The sequence below is a fragment of the Watersipora subatra genome, chromosome 7, assembly GCF_963576615.1.
Source record: "Watersipora subatra chromosome 7, tzWatSuba1.1, whole genome shotgun sequence".
NCBI classification, from domain to species: Eukaryota; Metazoa; Bryozoa; class Gymnolaemata; order Cheilostomatida; family Watersiporidae; genus Watersipora; species Watersipora subatra.
Window position 1 is genome coordinate 2,917,229 of NC_088714.1, and position 22,516 is coordinate 2,939,744.

The following is a 22,516-nucleotide window of genomic DNA, read 5'->3' on the forward strand; positions in this document are numbered from 1 at the left end:
ATGAGCAGACAATATTTTTGCTTTTACAGTTTCTCTAGTATACCAGCATTCAAACTAGTAGCTGTGGGTGTAATAAAATGTACTTTTTGTGAGGTGGCATGCAGTGGCACTTATCGTCATTACTAAAATGAATTCTGCTATTAGAGGCTAACGAGAGCCTCCTAAACGAACTACTAAATGCAATATATTTTCAAAGTTTACACAAACTTCACGATTAATCATGCAAACTGATCAGCTACCTTCCAGCGTCGGGAGGGAATTTCCAAACAGCTCAATAAAATAATGCAACTCCCCGCAGCAGTGGTTACCCATATTGTCATACATATCATTGCACAAGGATGAAGTATTACTCGGGTTTATGAAGTCAGCAGTGCTTTACCATATGAATGGCCTTTCTTGACATACCATTTTCAAATGACAATCAGTTTAATTCCAGCGGCCACGACCTTTCTCGCCTTCTAGGGCTTGTTATTGATACCTAATTTTGTTGTTGTAGTATACCTAAATTTATTGATAAAATCAGAGAACAAATTATTGTTTGTTTCTGATTGCTGACATTGCAGCATTAACTTCAAAAAGGAAAGAAAAAGCAGTTACACCTAAAACAAAACAGTAACTAAAAGCAAGCTGTGTGTAAGTCTTTATACATGTCAATTTTTCGCAAAACACTCAAGTATCACTAAAACATGATTTCAGGAAATTTACTGTCACTGATTTTAATTTGAAGAGAGCAATATATTTGCTAACCGAAAAAAAGGAAAACAGCTACTATAGGTGCCAACAAAATCTTGTTCTTAAATATCTTTATAATTTAGGCCATAACACATCAAGGAGGCATATAGTTCATACTGCAAATCGGTCACATACTGCATATAGGTCATATACTGCAAATAGGTCGTATACTGCAAATAGGTCGTATACTGCAAACAGGTCATATACTGCAAATAGATCATATACTGCAAATAGGTCATATACTGCAAATAGGTCATACACTGCATATAGGTGATATATTGCAAATAGATCATATACTGCAAATAGGTTGCAACTTTAAATTTTTTAGAGCATCAACTAAAGTTAAACTACTGGTGCATTATGTAAAACTACCCGAAGGGCTAAACATAAAACACTAAACTGTAATTAACAAACTAGATAAAGCAGTATTCAATAAAAAATTTTTATTGACATAAATAGGCTAATAGAGATGTAGCCTTGGTGATACCAGAGATGGACAATGTGTAGGTAAAGGTGGTAATAAATATATGAAGCTTTTATAACTTCAAGAGTATCAACTTTCAAATAATTTACCTTAATTATATTCCTTTTGTTTTTATATTCAATATTTTTACAATTTATCTTAATCAACATATTTTTTACCGGTAAACTTTCAACAATTTGCATCACTCTCAGTTTTCTCCTCCCAATAACTCCTAGGTGGTTTTTGAGATTATTTTAAAACTTGATTTGAGATGTTTGCTCATGCCTTTCTATTACTTGTTGTAAAGAAATCCCCTTCTTTTTGTCATATCTACTACCACTTGCAGTATTCTTCAGGTCGACGATTTTTGAACTAACAGGAAAGGAAAGAAGCTCTGTATAATATTATTCAAGCAGCGTAGAACCAAGCCATGTCAAGAAGAAATGCGTACATATGTATCAATTTACAGAACTGTAACGCTTCAAAAACTGTCAGAATTAATATATTGGAAAGTACTATGCACATAAAACCAACATGTTGTTTCAAGTCTCATGACCCAAAAAACTCATTTGCAAAGGTGATTGTAAGTCAAGGTTTGACTGTACATTTAAATAACTCAAAAGCATGAGTTATTCAAGTGTCAATTTATACGTCGATGATATTTTATTATAATTGTAAACAATTATAATAAAACCAATAATTATAAACAACCTTTCCACACAGATTATTGAATAAAAATATTTAAGCCAATGAGTAAAACTCAAAGGCTAATTGTGAGCAGCACTTTTGAATATGGTTTGTAATATTGACATGAAGATGGAATGATAGGAAAAAATAGTGATGTTTGTAGATCATTGACAAATTATTCTATCATAAAGTAGTAAGCTAGCACTGAGAGTTCATCCTTTTCAATACGACCAGTGCTTTGCAATAAAAGATAAATCAAAACTTCAAGCTTCCGCACAAATAATAAGCATTCCCACAAAGATTAGTCGTCTTCATGGCTGAAAAAATGAGAGACTCGAGTCACAAAATGTTTCCAGATTTTGAAATAGTAAAAATGCATGATATCTTTGTTTTAAATGATGTATAGTTATTTGGTTTCGAAATAAGATGGATACAAATAAAATCAACTTTTGTTGAATCGATGTGCTAGCGCATTGAATGTGAAAACAATAACTGAAGATTTTGTTTGCATAAAAAATAATATCTAAACAGTTTATGACTGATTAAGGTATGTTCATGTGAAACCTTAAACCAAGTTAATCGTGGGGAATGATTGCAATATTTGCATGCTGTGAATTCATTGGTAATTAGTCTTTGTTGGCAGTAAAATCTTTGCTTAACTTTTAACTAGCAGTGTAAGAAGTTTAATGATTCCCTAAAACTAATGATTGTATATCTTTTACCAGCTATAGCAGAGATAATAGGAGTGTATTAAAAATGCATGACAACTAAACACCCTTTCCAAATTATTACTATCAAAGTTACCGTATCACCTTTTAAAACTATATAAAATGTACAACAATATGTGCACAGTCAAATTCCAAAAATCTGCTTGACTGTCTTAGCAACTATAACCAGCCATCTGGCTATGTGTACACTACACAGTTTTAACTTCTAAATGCAGACACATGCGTTGCGTATGTACATTCATCCAATTGAAAGTTCAGAAAGGTTGCGTTCATGTTATTCTGAATACAAACCCTTCAAACTAGCTTACGCAGATCATTCCCATTTAAATTATTTAAGTTTCGCTGTAATATGTTTTAGTCTAATTTTAATTGTTGATTTTCCCTCGGAGACTCCCAGAAAGAATAAAATGGCGAGGGAATTCCTATATTATTAGGAAAACAATTTCTCCTTCCTTTTTTCCTTCTTTCTGCATAACAGTATAAGTCAGTTATTATTATGGGAACGCTTTAATATTCGAAATCCCTTGATTTACGATTCATCTTTTCAATTTTATCATTACATTTTTCTGTATCATATTCTAACATACACATTTGCATGTGTATGTTATAATATGATACAGTAACTGGTTTCACCAACATGAATATGCTAGAATATGATGCAGTGCCTGGTTTCATCAACGTGTGTATGCTAGAATATGATACAGTACTTGGTTTTACTAACATATGTATGCTAGAATGGGATGCAGTACCTGGTCTCATCAACGTGTGCATGTTAGAATATGATACGGTACTTGGTTTTATCATCATGAATATGCTAGAATATGATATAGTACTTGGTTTTACCAACATGAGTGTGATGGAATATGATACTGTACTTGGTTTTACCAACATGAGTATGCTAGAGTATGAAAAAAACAGACGTTACACTTCAGTTTTTCTCTAAGAGCATTTATGATATGGTTTCACTCAATTCTCTTAGTTTTTGGCAATAATGAGTTGTAACATTCAGAGCTTTTTATTGCAGATATAGTATTAAAACAATCAACTTTATCAATACCAAATAAAATCTAGACAGATTGCTGTACTCTCGAGAAAAAAGATCATGCCTGATAAATTTTCTCCTTTCCTGTAGTGAATAAATACCTGTAACTGATATGTTTTGAGCAGTTAACAATCTTTTTGATGTTGAAAATAAATCTGAGAAGTTGATTTTGGATTTTTTAAGAGTAGAATCTCGTGTCTGACACCCATTTTTAGCCTAAAACTTTAATTCTGTTCATTTTTATTGTACAGTAATTAAATTATTCTACTTCGCGTTCAGAGCCCGTTAAACCCATTGTAAGTATTTGTTGTAGACGCTACAAATTTTTACTCGAAGGGAAACGGAAATGTGTGTTTTTTCAAACTGTTCGAGACGTGCACATGGTTAATCGAAGCTAAAAGTCTATTAGATTGTTGATTGGAGTCGCTGGTACTAACAAAGCATAATTCATTGATTGTTCTGGAAGCTTTATTTCAAGTTTTTCTTCTTCGAATCTATCGACGATTGTTTTAACCCGAGCTTTGCCATCCATAACTCCTGGACCAACGTAAATCTTCAAAATTAGCTGAAGATGTCATCAAAAGTAGCAAAAACACATGCTCCTGCTAAACCTACTGGAAAAAGGTCGGAATACCAAGATAAAGAAAAACCTGCTGCAATCAGATCAAGCAATGTTAGTGCTGCGAAAGGTAATTCATGATATTTTGATTACTACCAAAATAATCAATTATCTAATATACTACTATCGTAAGAGCTCAAAACGTGGTGCATAGCTACATGTCCGCTGCCGAGGCTTGATGCAGATTAGTGCTATTGAGAGCTTCTCAGATTTTACAAATTTTTCTTCAACTTTTATGAATATTTATCCCTTTTATTACTTTCTTACCCCTTTTTGTACATATTTTATACTACCATATCACTTTTATATTGTTTTGAAGTTAGCAGGAAGGCAGCTTGGCCGCTTCAGGCACTGCTGTGACTAGTGGTAGACACTGAGTGGGACAGCTCTTTGTTTTATTTTAAAGTCCTGATTTTTAATTTTGTTTTATTAAATCTCAGTGATAGAATGGTTAAGGCTAAGACTTCCAGAGGCAGTGGTTTGATTCAGTTGGATAGTCAGTGTGGTAAATGTAAAAACAAACTGAAAGATGAAGTAGATAATTTAATTCAATGCGATTTTTGTCAGTTTTGGTTTCACTATAGATGTGCTAGTTTGAGCAAAGAGGAAGCTGAGCTGCTGTCGAGGCTGGAGCCTAAAGGTGCCAAGTGGGCCTGTAAGGTATGCAGCAAGGGAGAAGTTTTTGTTCAAAGTAATCCCCAGCTAGATAATATCGAGAAAAGTTTGGATGAAATCAAGTCCTTGGTTATTGGTAGTCTTGAACCTCAAGTTGAGGCTATAAAAAAAACATATGCAGCAGCAGTACAAGATATCGAAAGGAACACAAAAGTTCTTGTTAGTGCTGCAAAACAAACACTTGTGAAAAATGAAAACGAACAAAAAGAAGCTAGAGACAAAAACCTGATTCTTTTTGGACTCCAAGAGTTCAACACCAAACAGGAAACTGTTGAAGAAATAAACAAGCTCTTTTCAGAATGTCATCTCTCAAAAGTAATTGAAAAGAAGAACATGTATAGGCTAGGTAGGATAAGTGAAGAATCTGACTTGAAAGATAAGAAACCAAGACCTATCAAAATATGCACAGAGTCTAAGGAAGACAAATGGGAAATAGTGAGAAGAATCAACAGCTTTAAGAAGGGGGGTATTTTTGCAAAGCTAGATATGTCGAAAGAGGAAAGAGAGGAGGATTTTCAGTTATACCAGACGTTAAAGAAAATCAGAGCAGAAAATTCTACAAATCGTTACAAAATAATCAAAAAAAAAATAGTGAAAGTAGACCAATAAGCCTTCTTTTAGCAAACGCAAGGTCAGTGAAGGGTAAACTGAATGAAATAGAAGTTTTAGCATCGGAATATGATATACTATGCATTACAGAGACACATATTGATTCGTCTTTCAATAATGAAATGATTTTGAGCTCATCGCAAAAGTGTATTTATAGATGTGATCGAGATTGCCATGGCGGAGGAGTTATGATTGCCCTTTCACCATGTATTAATCACCACCAGATCCACCTAGAGGGTACATATTTTCCAATAGAAGTAGTTTGTGTAAAAATAGAATGCGTTGATAGTGGCCTAGATTTGATAATTTTGTGCCTTTACATCCCACCGTCTTTTATCAGACAAACAATTGATCCACTTGACGATCTACTGGGACAAGTAGTGTCAAGATTTCCTAAATCTACTATATTTGTTTCAGGTGATTTTAACTTGCCTGACATAGACTGGATTATAGGTCAAGTTCGTTCTGGATCTCACAACAAAACACTTCACAAATCTTTTTTGAGCAGTCTGCTATCCCATCACCTGACCCAACTCGTGACTGAGCCTACACACCAACTTGGCAATACACTCGACCTAATCCTTACTAATAATGACAGCCTTTTTACAGATTTGAATGTGATCAATCCTGGACTAAGTGACCATTACATGGTAGGCATAAATATAAAAATCAGGGAATTTAGGCCAAATAGTAAGCATAATGATTCTTTTAAAATATACGCTAAGGCAAATTTTGAAGCTATCACTCTGGCTCTAGAGAAAACACTTTCTAAAGTGTCAAACGCTATTCAAAATGAAGAAAACATAAACACAACATGGCAAATCTTTGAAACGGACTTGAAAGAAGCAGTCAGTAACTATGTACCTAAATGCACAAAAAAGATCAGAAACAAAGACGAGCCCGTATGGTTTAATGATTCTGCCAGGAAATGTGTAAGATCGCAAAGAAAATTGTATGACAAATTCAAGAAAAGTGGCCTGGACACAGACCTACAACAGTACAAACAGGCTAGGCGCCAAAACAAAAAGCTCTTTAGGAAAATGGAATATGACCACTATGATAGAATATTATTCAAACCACTGAGTTTGGGAGATAGCAAGCCTTTCTATTCATTTTATAGAAGGAAAAGTGGGAAGAGCTGCCATGGCTCTGTTATTTTTAAGGGTAAATCAGCTTTTGAGACTTCAGAGATTTTTAACAAGTATTTTCAGAGTGTTTTTTCTGGGAGCAGTTCATACTCAGAGCCGCTTTGGGCTGAAGGGAACTGTCCGATTACAATTACTAGTGAGGGGGTGAGGAAATTGTTAATTGGTCTGAAGACCGGAAAGGCCCCAGGCCCTGACCAGCTGAGGAAAGAGGACCTCAGTCTTGATGTGGTGGTCACTAGTCAGATTTTAGCTCTTATCTTTCAACATTCTCTTAATACTGGCCAGCTGCCTGATATCTGGAAGGCGGCAAACGTAGTACCAATTTTTAAAAAAGGCTCGAGAGACAGCCCCAGTAATTTTAGACCAGTTTCACTTACATGTATTGCATGCAAACTTTTAGAACATATAGTACTAAGCAATATTAATCAGCATCTTAATGTAACGCTCAACCCAAACCAACATGGATTTAGACAGGGTCTCTCATGCACTACCCAACTTGTCACAACAGTAGATGACATTATGAGAATGGTGGATGGAAATGACTCGGTACACGCTGCAGTGTTGGATTTTTCGAAAGCTTTCGATCGAGTACCTCACGGTCTCTTAATTGAAAAGCTGTTATTTATTGGTATTGACTCAGCAGTAGTTAGATGGATAGCACATTTTTTGGCAGACCGAATGCAGAGAGTGGTTGTAGAGGGAGCGGCGTCTGGTTCTCTTGCAGTAACTTCTGGTGTTCCTCAGGGTTCCGTGCTGGGGCCCTCTCTTTTTCTAGTTTACATTAATGACATTTGTAGCATTATAAAGACATCGACAATAAGACTTTTTGCGGACGATGCCCTTCTTTATTGCCCGGTTAACAGCTTAGATAGTTCCCAAAAATTCCAGGAAGATTTGTTTTTGTTGGAAAGGTGGGCTGAGCATTGGGGTATGGTGTTTAACACTGGTAAGTGTCAAATAGTCAGGTTTGGTAAGAACGGTCTTGATAGTTCTGTGGATTATTTTTTAGGAGGAATAGCGTTAGAGAATGTATCAGCTTTTAAATATCTTGGAGTTGAAATTACTAGTGATTTTAGTTGGGACTTGCAGATTGATTCGGTGACGGCAAAGGCTTCTCAGAGGTTGGGTATGATGAGGCATGTGCTTTTTAAGGCCCCCAGAAAGGTGAAGAGGGTTGCATACCTCACCTTGTGTAGACCTATAATGGAATATGCAGGTGAGGTATGGGACCCTCATTTAGTTAGGCAGATAACATCGTTGGAGAATGTGCAGCGAAGGGCTGTGCGTTTTATTTCAGATTTGAGGGGAAAACAGAGTGTTACGGAAGCAAGGCAGTTTTTAGATCTAGAGCTGTTGGAGGCAAGGCGTAAGAATGCTCGCATGACATTGATGCTAGAAATTTTAACAAATAGCAAGCACAGTTCTTTTGTTGATAGTTTTAAGCATTTACAAGATACAATTCATGATCATAATACAAGGTCAACAACTAACGGGGAACCCCCCGCCATTGAGTCAAATTCGAGTTTTTATCAATATAGTTTTATGCCCAGGACTTCCCGCAACCTGCGAGGAAAGCCATGAAATTTTATCGAATTTTTGACAGACATTTTGAAGGCCTTCTTTTACCCGCGAGCGGGGTCTAAAGGCTCGAGTTTTACCTAGACCTAGACCTAGACCTAGTGATAAAATAAGAAAATTCTTTAAACAACTTATGCTTGCTGCGAATAAGTTATACGCGGTTACGATAGACTCTAAGCGTCATCATAAGTAATTAGTACAATAACAGAACACTTCTGTAATAAACTCCAATTGCGATTGTTTATGTAGAAGTCGAGTTCTAAAGTTTGATTTAAAATCATGTTTTTGACATGTACCTGCCGTATAAGTCAACCCCTCTTCTTTTGTTGAAATCATTTGATCACTATTAGTTCACTCATCATCAGAGACTGGCAATGTGTATCTCAGTTAATGGCATTTAAAAACACCATCAGCAAAAACGCCCATATTTTTAAGCCGATGGCATTAGGTACAACAATTAACAAAATCACGAGAGGTGAAAGTTCTAGTGAAGACCACAAGACACAAAACAATACTTCATCATCGTATTGGCCCGCCTTCCCAATAAAACAAAACTGCCACCTTTGATATGTGCATTTTCGACAGAAAATTCATGCCACAAGACAGATTTTTGTCAGGAATCATGATTCATGTACCAAAAAAGGATGGATGGATGATATTCGACGTGTCAAATGGATTACCAGAGTGTGGGCTTGCGAGCAAATGCTAAGAAAAAAAGCATTAAATTTGGAGAAAAAAAACACATTAGCCTATTCCAAAAGAGAATCCTAACAATGACAATTTTAATGGTGAATAATGGGGCTTTGTGTTTGTTCCGTCTCATGTTGAGTAGGATTACTAGTATTTTGCTATTTTATAACTAATTCGCCAATTTGCTACGGTTTTTGAAGTTGAATTTAACTAGAAATCGTGACATGAAAAATGTGACCGTCGCATAAGTCAAGGATGGACTTTTAAACTTGAAGTTTTGTGTCAAATTCTTGACTAATACGCCGGAATTTATGGATTATTTTTAAATGCTTTAAGAATTATTTTATGTCAGAACAGTTAAATGACAGCACGAGGGAAGAAACTTAAATTAGAAGTACATTCAGACCCATTAATATTACTTTTGCCCCAGATGTAAATGTAGTCAAAATTCTGACCACCCCGAAAATATAACACTTGATATTCATCAGTAATCAGAAAATGATTAGAATTCCTGTTTCATAACTCACTAAATCATATGTAACACAGGTAGTACAAACCTGTTATAATTGTGATATACCCTAAAGCCTCTAATTGAATGCCACCTCCAATTGACCGCCACCCCGAAAGAAGGTTTGAAAAGTAGAACACCATTGTCTAATTGAATGCCACCTCCATTTGACCGCCACTTTGACATTATTTGATCTTTACAAACCCATAATATCAATTGATCAGTAGAAAAGTGTCCACAAAATCGTATTAATAATTATAAAAATTTACATCAATAACAATAAACTCTTTCGTTGTCCTATTCTAAAGCTTCTCATTTTATTTTTGTTAAACCTTTGAAAGCAACACCATAGAAATGAGTAATAACTGCCTCAGGGTAATATTAATTCCTTACTTAACGCAGTCTTAATAAATCGAGTACATGTATATAAAAAACAGTGTACATTTACGATGGGATGGTACAAAGGTTACGTTTAGCGAGCAAAACCTTTATGCATTGCATTTGTGCTAAATGCAACGCGTAAAAGTTTTGCTCTGCCAAAAAATTGTTTGACGCTAATATCAATTAGTTCAGCAGTGCAGAAAACGAGTTGAGGACAGAAAACATTGTGGAAGATACTGAACAACCAGAAGATGTTCGTTCTATCGAAAGCAGCAATCAGAACACGGCTATCCGAGCAAACGATGCAAATATTTTTGTTTTCAAAACATTAATTTTTGTTTCTGCATGTGATATAAATATGGTTCGCTCATGTCACCTGTTCATGAATACAGTGCGTTCTCAGGATTTGATGTTGATACGTTCCAGGGTTTTCATCGTATGGTGAAAAAATCGTATGTAGAGAGATAGAGACCACTGTAATTATACAATGCAAATATCCCCTGGTAAAAATCTTCAAAATTTTATAAAAATATGCATATTGAAAGTTAGTAACAAAATAGTATGTTAACTTAAGTAACTATAGTTACTTACAGTAACTGTATTGTATTTAGTGTATTTTAATGGTTATGATCTGCAATAAACCAAATGCAGTATGTACGGTAAGGAGTTCTTACCTTCAAGACCTACATGTAACATAAACTATGAATTCACTTCAAATAGGTTTAGCTTACTAAACTCACACTTGAAACCATGTTTTAGCATGTATTTTTAACTACTTTACTGAATTTCAACTTTTTATCACTAAAATTTTATCCCTCATCAGTTTCTGTCTTCACTTTCACTATAACATTTAGCCTGTCTGGTTAAAACCTTTTTCAACCTAATTCAACAAGAAAGGCCAAGCGATGTGGTTATCGAAAGAACACTTGACCATTTAATGGCCATCGGAAAAAAGAAATTTTGTTTCCTATACAGGATGTACATACCTTTAGATTAACGTGACTTGAGCTTGTACATGTAGCGAGTAAGGCAAAGACGGATCATTGCTAATTATGTTACTGTACAAGTGGAAACTAAACAGAAAAGAAGCAAAACTGCAAACTAAAAGAAGCTGTCTAATTCTGTCAAAGGGATCGCAACTCCAGTTTTTCTACTGGTTTTTAATGAAATAGTTTACCACTTTTGGGTGCTGAAAAGCAGAAATGGCCAGGAAAACACAGCTTTCTTGCTGGTGCAAAGATTGCTTTAAGAAAACAAGCTAAATTGGTGCAATGTAGAAGATAGCTACCTGATCAGTTATTGAGGATGCTGCTTGCTGGTGCGCTGTAAATGCTTATGCAAATTGCTAGCTAGCCAATGCTTGTAAAAGGATCTAGAGAATGTTGTAGTTAGTCTTGTATGAAATGTGCACAAGAATCAATGTAACCATACATACAGAAATTTGCACGTATTTATACCCTAGAGGGCAGGGGTATTACAACTACCATGAGTAGCTTGATGCATCCATCAAGCTACTCAAGGTAGCTTGATGGATGCATCAAGCATCCATCAAGCCACCTTGATGAGTTTTATACATACTCGTATGTATATAACTCATAAACTTATATATGAGTTACATACAATGATTTGTATTTACGTAGTAGAAAACAGGTTCGTCTGCAAAGACATGATTAAACAAGAAAATAGAACATAAAATCAAAATGAAATAAGTAAAACACGATTAAACATGACAATAAAACAAAATGAAAAAAACATGCCACACAAAGAAGATAAATAATTATATACGTTATACATGTATTGTACAGTTTTTTTTAGGTTCCAGTCCAAATTAGTAAAATAAACACTTAAAATTAAAAATTCTTTTTAAAAAACTCAATCTAATAGCACTTCTTCAGGTGTGCTTTCATCTCTAGCTTTTTTGTCAGATTTATTTATCATCTGTGCTTTTCGACACTTCTTTTGAATAAAAATCTAGCTAATGAAGTCTGTTGCTGAAATCTCCTCAAAATTTCTCTAAAATAGCTCATGCACCTTTCATTAACATTGTCTATAACACGGTCTGTAAAAACCTTTTTTGGATATTTATTTTCAATGAACTTTGTAAGGTTTTCATATCAACTTATAACTTCCTTGATTTCTGCCCATGTAGGCTTTTCTGTCTCTTCTACTTCCTCGTCACTTTTTTCGCCACCAAATTGTTGCTCCTCTTGAATGCTGATCTTGCGCATGGCCTGTAACTTCTTCAAGTTGTCAGTCGTAAGCTCCCCTTGCACTCGCTTCAATGGATTTCTTGTTTTTAATAATAATCGAAATTGTTGATGGGTTGCAACCATATTCCTTGGCAATATTAAAAATACGGGCGCCTTCTTCCTATTTATTTATGATCTCTAACTTTGTTGTCATGTAAATCATTTTTTCCTTCATGTTAAGTTTGTATCGGTCTCAGATTCCATAGCTAACGAATTAAATATAGATACTTGTAATTATAGACGTATGCTGAATAAATGTTTGAAGTAAAAGTGAGTATAACGCCAAAAATGAATATTTGTTTTCGATTATCATAATGTTGAATTTAAATGAATTTAGCTCGTTAAACACCTACTTGAAGCTAGGTTTTAGTATGTATTTTACTAAACTAATATTCAACTTCATCATAGACTAAAATTTTATCACATCTGTTTTCGATTTCGTTTTTACTATAACTTACAACGAATAATGCTGAACTGCAATAGCTAAACACATACTTGAAGCCAAGTTTTGGTATGTATTTTACTAAACGTGAACTTTGCCATAGGCTAAAATTTTATGATTTATCTGTTTTCAAATTCGTTGTTACTATAACTTATAGCGAATAGCGCTGAATTGATTGAGTGAGCGCCGTATCTCTTTCAGGCGTTGTGGGAGGGATTTCGGCAAATAGCATATCAGCGTTTTCATCGTAATCAGTAGACCGATCACAAATTTCTATTTCGAGAAAAAATTTTGATTGATATCGTATGGCGGAAAACAAATTCGCCCTAGTATGGCCAGGCCGAAAAGCGTCGCGTTTCATAGAGTAAGGCAAAAAATCTTATAACAGGGGCATCATAACCAGTGGGGGCACGGTATTATTAATAAATTAGCGCGTGCATTCGCGAAAAGATTATACAGCATGTCAGTATATGGTAATAGCAAGGAGAATGTTAAGAATGCGGTAGCCTTGTGGTTAGGTACGCTTGTCTACCAACTTGCAAATGCAATCTACGTGAGTTCAAATCCAGTATGAAGCGCATTTTTGGTTCCTTGATTTTAATCGCTATAGCTATTCAGCAGTTTTTAACCCTTTTGCCACAGCGCGTTTACGGCTGGAAAATCTCTAGCACACCAGAGCATTTACTAGGGCGATTTGAGCTTTCGACACGACCGCGTAAAAACTGCATCAACTTTCATCAAAATTGAGGTAGATACATAAATTAACATGCATAGGAGTGCTGAGAAATTTTTCTACAAGCTGATACTTTTTTATGTAGATTTCTTGCAATTGCTTTCCTGCAAAAGTCTCAATTCGTTGAAGCTAACAGTTTGTTTTATTTTTGTACGTCATTTTCAACTGTATTTTATAATTAATAAAATCAATTGACAATGTTGTATAAATAATACTTACATGGATTCATATTTTCACAACAATTTGCAAAAGAAATTGGTCGTCCAAGAGCATTGAAAGTGGAGTTATGATCTCCGATGCAATGCAGTAGCGCCGCTCAAAATTCTCAGCGCGTGGCCCTAATGACCAGCGGAAAATGGAGGCTTGACATGGTCACCTACACTTGGCTATAACTTGCATGCAAACTGGCATACAGCTACAAATGAATATGTATTAGAAAGCTTAGAAATTTCTCAACAGGCAGCCATTTATTCCCTGCAAATCGGCTGTAAACATTTTGGTCAACATTCTGATTTGACGAAGCTGTCAGCTTTTTACCATAAAATTTAGATAATAAATACAGTCAAACATGGATAACTCGTCCACGGATAGCTCGAAAAAATGGTTAATTCGAACATTTCCTTTGGTCCATTCCCACGTAATGATAAATTGCTATAGATAACTCGAATTCAACACTGTTAATTCGAACTGTTTTTTTGCCCAACAGCTACCGAAACGGTTGTTTTCGCTTTAGAAAATCACTTTATTCAAAGCCATAGAGGTAAACTTCATCTTTTCGTAATTCATAAGCGTCGTTATTACCACCATCGGCAAAATATTTTTGTCAACGACTTTTCTAAAAGTTTGGTGAAATTGGATTTATACTGCGATACGATGAATAGCACGGGCTAACCGGGTCACGCGCGCAAGAATTTTCGCCACGCACATACAAAACAAAAATCGCATGTTGTTTTGTATGTGCGTGGCGAAAATCCTTGAGTGCGTGACTCGGCTAGCCCGTGATGAATAGTTTTCCGACGTTGATTCCGTGTTGAATCAACGTCGGAATGTTGAATGTTTAAAACGTCTTAAAAATGTTGTAATTAAACGTATACGTTGTCTGAGCTACAAAAAACTATTCATCGTTTGACCTAAACACAGAATACGTGTGTACATTCAATAAGTATCTATTGAAAAAGCGTGAGTGATATAGAATGTACCGTAAAACCTCGTAAAACTTCTAATTGAACTGCCTCGGAGTGTTGCTCTTAACGAATCCCAGGTAAAGTAAAGTAATCTGCATAAACTTCAAGAAAAAACGGCAAAATTGATCGTGGGTAAAACCCCAAAAGAAAAAAATGTCTTTTCCTTTGAGCATTTCAACAACGATCAAGTTTTGCCAATGTCAATCTGAAAAACGTCCTGGCAATAACATCACCTCAAACAACAAACCAATCTCAAGTGATAGAAAAATCTCTATACTTTTTCATGAAAACGTTTTAAACTTTACATTAGAAGCATTTAATTTGAAACAAGCCATTTGTGCTTTTGATTTATATTATAGTTTGTATATGTACATGTATCTACTAATAAATAAGTAAATATATGGACTTGTGACAGTGCTCTGATAACTTGAATGCTCTGATAATTCGAACACTTTTGCTCGGTCCCTTGAAGTTCGAGTTATCCATGTTTGACTGTACATTGTTTAGAAGCAATAGCTCTAAGAAAATGGTTTATGATGAGCATCTGCATGGTGTAATATTTGTTTGCAAGACGTAGCAAAAAAGAGGTAGTCCAAGTGCATCAAAAGCAGAGTTAGGCGCTCCTGTGCATTGCGGGTGCAGATCTTAGAAATGCTCATGACGCCATGTCGATAAGCAGTGCACGAGATGGCTGACAAGACCTGATATGGCTGTTCAAACTCTGCTATAACTTTCGTGCAAATTGGCATTTAGCTGCAAATGAATATGCATTTGAAAGCTGAGATAGTTTCTAGACTGATTTTTTCCTCCGGACAGCTTGCGAAGCCTTTACAACCTGATATCTATATATTAATAGTTATGATTTTTTGCAGATTTTAGTTATGATCTTATGCATTTCTTGAAACTAGATTTATGAAACAATTTTGCACATTGCACAAATTCATGTGTGCTGCAGCAAAAATTATTGTGCATTAAAAGAATTAAGTTGTGAACCTGCATTGGCACATTTGGTGAAGCAGCACAAGACAGGAGGCAACATTTATTACGAGCACAAACAGCAAATCATGGACTGCTAGAATGCATGAGAACTGAACTATTTGATAATATGGGTGCCCTAAAAAGGGTGGTTTGCAACAAATACAACCTGTAAATGCACAACAAATACAACCTGTAAATGCACAACAAATACAATACATAGACAATGACATCTTAGCAAGTGTATGTACAAAAGCAAGTGATACAAAGCAATGAAGCATTTGCAGATGCTAAATAAAGTTTGTAATGAATTTATTTAGCGTGGTGAGCATCAAAACATGACTCGCACAAAGGTACTCCACATGTTAGACATTTGAATTTAGTTTCGCATCGCTTAGGGGTGTTGTCATCAGTGCGCCTTTTGCAGTGCCTACAAATTCTGTATTTTGCTGGTCTACCTTTCCCTGGACTATTTGTCACTATTCGATGAATAGAAGAAGTTGAAGCGCGGGAATACTGTTTTTGCGACAAGAACCAGTATATTCAAATATCTAATGAATTAATTTCTGTCGAAACCGTAAGTTATTTTACAGCTGGTATGGATTCTATAAACTATGGCCGCATTGTATACACAAACATCTAATAAATGAAAAAATAGTTTTTTGTACCATTTCATGGTTTTACGCGCAGCGTTATAATAATGCAAATTTTGATCAGATTTGTCAACTCCCCCATGTATTTGTTGTAATCCTAAATAACAGCTGGTTTGCAAACTTTATCCCCTTCATAATTTACTTAGCCTGTATTTGCGACTTCCATGTTTTTATGCATAGTTGAAATTACAGAAATATATTTTTTATCTCTCCAACAGCCAACCATACTTTCTCCATTAGAAAAGCTTGTTGTCTCACCTTTTTTAATTACTTTTCCATTACACATTTTCAAACCTTTGGGGACACTTTTTCTGTTTGGACGCAAAGTTCCACAAACATGATATAAGTTCAGCTGTTAACTCTGGCGAATTATAAAAATTATCCATAAATAAACAATGACCTAAATTTAGTAAGCCACATTAATTTCATGACTATGTTTTGAGTGATTCCTCTACCAGTTCCTTCGGCTTGCTCTCGCTCATCACCAATGTACACAGACAGCTTGTGCACATAGCCAGAGACAGCATCGCAGAGAGCAAATAGCTTTATTCCAAATCTAGATCTTTTAGATGGAATATACTGTCTGAAGCGGAGTCGTCCTTTCCAAGCCAGCAAGCTTTCATTTATAGATATAAATTTACCAGGCAGCAAAACAGAAGATAACCGGTCACATATCATGGCAAAAACATTTCCTAGTTTGAACAATTTATTGCCAGCAGGGTTTTCCAAGTTGTCAGTGAAATGTAAACTGTTTAAAACCATTGAAAATCTGTTTCTTGAAATAATTTTACTAAACACTGGTGTAGATAACTAATGATCAGTAGACCAGTAAGACGACAGAGTAGGCTTCCTGACAATACCCATAAGCAAAATTAAACCAAAAACTCGCCAAATATCTTTTTCATCGACAAGCTGCCAGGCATTGCCATGTTTTTGAAGGCCATATCTATTTGTTTCATTAACTATAACATTCACTATGGCCGATGTAATAAACTTTAAATTGCCCAAAATACTTATCTGTCTAGGAATTCGGCTTCTCACGCCTGCCAAGCTGTCATCAAAAGGAAATTCTTTGGGTTTTAAATCGGCTCCTCTTTGAAATCCGTCATGACTCTCTCTTTCAACGCCGGTCGTTTCACTCTCACTTTCACACTCCGATTCACTCTGTTGATCTTTTTCACTTTCATTGTCTTCTTCACATTCTTCGGCACTAAAATCCTCTGCTTCACTTTCAAACCAGTCAAGATCTTCCTGTAAACGAATCTTTTTAGCAGCGCTTGAAATATCACGTCTGTTCATGATGATAAGCTTTCCATAAAGAATGTTTAACTTCTAGCAACGTGTTCTTTTTGCACATGCGTATAAGGGACCAATTATAGCCTCAAAATAGTAGTATGATATCTTTTAAAACTCGTCAAATTAATAATTAAAAATTTTAGTGCCATTTTTAAAATAAATAAATGAATTCAAAAAATACCTATCGAAGACTCAGATCCGACGGGCATACACAGGTTTGGTGCACTGATACAGCGCTCTCAACACTTAAATTTAACCTTTTCCACCTCGTTCCCGTAAATTTATCTTATAAAAGCTGCAAGTTGCTAGAGCGCTATTCTAAAAATTATTTAGCACAAGAAGGCGTGATCGTTCATCATAAGTCGCACTACTTGTGACAATTATTAATTTTCTGAAGAAATTATTTTTAAAACAGTTCCAAACTCAATAGAGTGAGTCTAATAACATTGTTAACATTCTTTTTCTTTAATATAGAGTAGCTTTTTACTATAAAATGAACTATTCACTAGTTATGAGCAAAATGACCCATGAATTCTTCACATGTTAATCGATTAGTTTGAAACTATTCAGATGTTGTATCATTATTCGTTTATGCAGTCCAACCTTTTCCTACAAAGTTCATTCTTTGTGAGGTTTGCTTTGTTATGTCAAAACTGACATATTTTGGGACAAAATGCATTTATAAATACACTGTAAATCGTTTAGTTTGTTTTACATCACACAAACACCATAATAGGCATAAACCTTATTGTGTAAATTATCCATGCTATTAAAAAAGTTCATTATAATGATCAGTGCAAAAACCATGTTATATATAAAAGCTAAACTAGGTGTAAAAAACTGTCTTACTAGAAAAAGTCACAATCAATAAATAAAGGATTTTAGTCTTGCTTCACTGAACCGACACATAAACGGAAGTGGAAGCTAAGCATTGCGTGGGTTTGGCGAAAATTTTTCAACTAACTTGGTGTCTACATCTTTGTTCTAAATGTTTTGTTCATTTAATTTTCATCAGCCTCTCACTTTTACTTAGGCTACAACACTCTTCAATGTTTCAAGAAACTATAAGAGTTATACATGTATATTGGAACTTACTTTCAATGTAGAATAAATTTCTACTAGCATTTTATTTTGCATGTTAAAAAGTTTCTGTTTCTATAGGATTAACTTTAAAGCTTTTCTAGTTTTTGCTCTAAGTGATCGGAAAAAGCTTTTGTCAGTTTGTGGCAGCAAGGTGTAAATATTGTTCATTTCGAAAAAAGTGTGGCTGCTTAAAAAATCCAATGTTTTGGTAATATTTATAATAGCAAACTTCAGGGTTTGGTTGTACGAATGCTTTTGAAAAATCCGACAGCAACAATGCACAGGTCTCCCAAATGTATGGTGTAATGTGTCACTTGATCCATTTTCAAAGAATCATCACTCGAAGTATTAATGTACCTGTTATGAAAGTTGCTGGCTGATTTGCTATAGCTCGTAAATTGACATTTCAGCCGTTGCTGACGCTATCAGAACAAGTCTCGGTCCTAAAGGGATGGACAAAATGATTCAAGCTAGTAATGGAGATGTGACAATTACAAATGATGGAGCCACCATTTTAAAACAGATGAAACTTCTTCATCCTGCTGCTAGAATGGTAAATTACAGGCACTGTTGCGCTATGAAAAAATTTTCCATCTCATGATCACAACACATATTTTCAATATTTATCACGCGAGTGAACACCTTTGAAAAAATTGGTGATGTCTGTATAGTGACAATAGAAATATTGTTTCTATTTGTTGAGATTGTTGATCTGTCGCTAGCAACACCCGTAAAGCTCTTTGGTTTGATAAAAATTGTTGTCGGGTTGCGTTCATTTAGTCAGTCACATAGTGAATTACATGCGTTGAACGGTTTCCATAGTGATAGACAAATGTTGGCCAACTCACACTAGTTACTGTGAGAAAACTTCATAATTGATAGGGAGTACCGCACTAATGTTAGTGACTGTATTAGACATAATTGATAGGGACCAGCACTAATGTTAGTGACTGTATTAGACATAATTGATAGGGACCAGCACTAATGTTAGTGACTGTATTAGACATAATTGATAGGGACCAGCACTAATGTTAGTGACTGTATTAGACATAATTGATAGGGAGTACCAGCACTAATGTTAGTGACTGTATTAGACATAATTGATAGGGAGTACCAGCACTAATGTTAGTGACTGTATTAGACATAATTGATAGGGAGTACCAGCACTAATGTTAGTGACTGTATTAGACATAATTGATAGGGAGTACCAGCACTAATGTTAGTGACTGTATTAGACATAATTGATAGGGAGTACCAGCACTAATGTTAGTGACTGTATTAGACATAATTGATAGGGAGTACCAGCACTAATGTTAGTGACTGTATTAGACATAATTGATAGGGAGTACCAGCACTAATGTTAGTGACTGTATTAGACATAATTGATAGGGAGTACCAGCACTAATGTTAGTGACTGTATTAGACATAATTGATAGGGAGTACCAGCACTAATGTTAGTGACTGTATTAGACATAATTGATAGGGAGTACCAGCACTAATGTTAGTGACTGTATTAGACATAATTGATAGGGAGTACCAGCACTAATGTTAGTGACTGTATTAGACATAATTGATAGGGACCAGCACTAATGTTAGTGACTGTATTAGACATAATTGATAGGGACCAGCACTAATGTTAGTGACTGTATTAGACATAATTGATAGGGAGTACCAGCACTAATGTTAGTGACTGTATTAGACAAAAGTGTGTGTATATACATACTTATATGCATATAATATGTAAATGCATGTATATACATGCATGTAATTGTCAAATATCTGTTTTTATTATTCTTTATTGGGTTGTGTGTTAGTTATCAGCTTACTTTTGCTAATGCTTGATCGTAATAAAGTAGCCAGTTCTTGAACTCTGATAGTAATAACCCTCAGTAATGTGTCCACTGTCACAGTTGGTGGAGCTGTCAAAGGCCCAAGATATTGAAGCAGGAGATGGAACGACATCTGTAGTAGTCATCGCCGGTGCTTTGTTAGATGCCAGTGCTAAGCTTCTTGCACGAGGTACGTCATCATGGTTAGCCCTGTTATTGGTTATTACGCTACAGCATTAATATAATTATTTCACATGTAGGCATACTAAACTATAGCTGGCACAACAACTTAGTAAATGAAGTAGTCCAGATGTCTATTGTCTAACAACATCTCCTAAAATCATTGTATAACAGATTAATTGACCACGGTTATTCCCTATTCACCATGTGCTGCTTTTTATGTAGGCATTCATCCAACCACCATCTCTGATGCCTTCCAAGAAGCAGCTATCAAAGGTTGTGAAATACTGGAGAACATGAGCACACCTGTTGAACTGAATGATAGGGAAAGCTTGCTCAAATCTGCTTCTACTTCTCTTAACAGTAAAGTATGTGACACCAGCGCACATATTATCATCTGGCTGATTACCAGCCAACCGAAACTGCATTTTTCTGACTTAGCATGAATTTAATTTCATCACTAAATTTGTGAATAGTTGATAGACTAACTAACACTACTATTAGTGATAGTTGTGCTCCCGGCAACATTAATATATAAGTCCAGTCAGCGTTGAATATTAGTAAGCAGGATAACAACATTAACAACATGACACTTTAGTGTTACCAAAGAATATATAGTTCCACTCATCTTTCGAAGATTAAGTGAATGTCACATTACTATGCAACCAAATCATTCATCAAATGTCAACTATTTAGCCCAGTTCTTTCCCACCAATTCTGTATCATAATCAAACATTCATACAATGTTAATTTCATCAAAAATTGCCTTTCCCTGATGTATTCCTTCGAGTTGAGATATTAGGAGTAAAATTTACCTCAATGATTTATATTTGAAAAAACCTGCTTTGCCAGAGAGATGTTGAATATTCGAATGATGTTAATCCATGGCTACTGAGCAGGTGTAACACTTGCTTACTGAAAAATGTGACTCCTAACTGTCTTTACTAATCAACTTTCTCTCACATCTCACGTAGGTTGTCTCACAATGCTCATCGGTGCTATCTCCTATTGTTGTTGATGCAGTACTGAAAGTAATTGACCCAGCTGTCGCTACCAATGTGGATCTCAGAGATATTCGTGTCATGCAAAAGCTTGGGTAAGCATAATAGTTCTTGTATTCTATTGTTGAACAAGCTCAGTGATTGTCAAAGGTATGCTAGTAGATGTTTATTTAGCGGTGATATTTGTGTTTGTTGGATGTGGGTAAGTTAATATGGATTTATACAATTTAGGGGCACCGTGGAGGACACCGAGCTGGTGGATGGCTTTGTATTTGATCAGAAGACCTCTGGTGCTGGAGGGCCAAACAAGGTGGAGCGGGCAAAGATTGGATTAATTCAATTCTGCATTTCTCCTCCTAAAACTGATGTAAGCCTATATGACTTGAAATTATACATTGTAGTTGGTTTTTGTTTGTTTTTTTCAAAACGATTTACTTTTTCTAGCTTGATGACAATTACATGTAGTAGGCTTTTTTCTTTAAAAATAATTAAATTGAACGATTAAAAATTGATTTTAAAGGGACAAATGAGGAATTCAGTTAACTCATTCGCAACCGACTAACTTTCATGCGATCTACCTCAAACACCAGTCATTTCTCAGAAAAATGCTATAATTTAACTTACTGCTACAAGAAACTGAATTGAGATACCCTACAGGATGAAATTATTCGATGGATTTAATAATCCGCGAGTTCGCGTACAGTCTATTCCGCGAATTATTAAAATCCGCGAATAATCAGTTTTGTTTTTAACACAAGGGAGAATAACTACTGCCTCAAATTAAAAACTAGCCTTTAGGCAGTGTTAGTAAACGTAGCTGAGTTCCAAACTCTTAAAATCGCCGCCGGGGCTTTGAGTTAAGACCATTACCAATGCATCACACTTCTTTACAAAATTATTCAAGGTTGTCACAAATTATTCGTCACGGCACCATCATCGAAAAAATGTTTCCTGCAGTTCTTTACGTTAAAAAACTCATAAATTACCACAAACTGTTGGTTCACCAAAAGCCTCCAAATCGATGAATATTC

The 22,516-nt window shown here is 35.3% G+C and overlaps 1 protein-coding gene across 1 annotated transcript in view; it reads left to right on the plus strand.

The window, feature by feature from the left end:
• The first annotated feature begins 4,097 nt into the window (after positions 1-4,097).
• The window catches only part of LOC137399883 (T-complex protein 1 subunit delta-like), a 36,806-nt gene continuing 18,387 nt past the window's right edge, over positions 4,098-22,516 (plus strand). The window contains exons 1-6 of the mRNA XM_068086142.1: positions 4,098-4,341; positions 18,886-19,028; positions 20,386-20,494; positions 20,710-20,852; positions 21,459-21,580; positions 21,717-21,852. Of these exons, the coding sequence (XP_067942243.1) occupies positions 4,224-4,341; positions 18,886-19,028; positions 20,386-20,494; positions 20,710-20,852; positions 21,459-21,580; positions 21,717-21,852 (771 nt within the window). The 5' untranslated portion in view covers positions 4,098-4,223. The remainder of the gene's footprint in view (positions 4,342-18,885; positions 19,029-20,385; positions 20,495-20,709; positions 20,853-21,458; positions 21,581-21,716; positions 21,853-22,516) is intronic.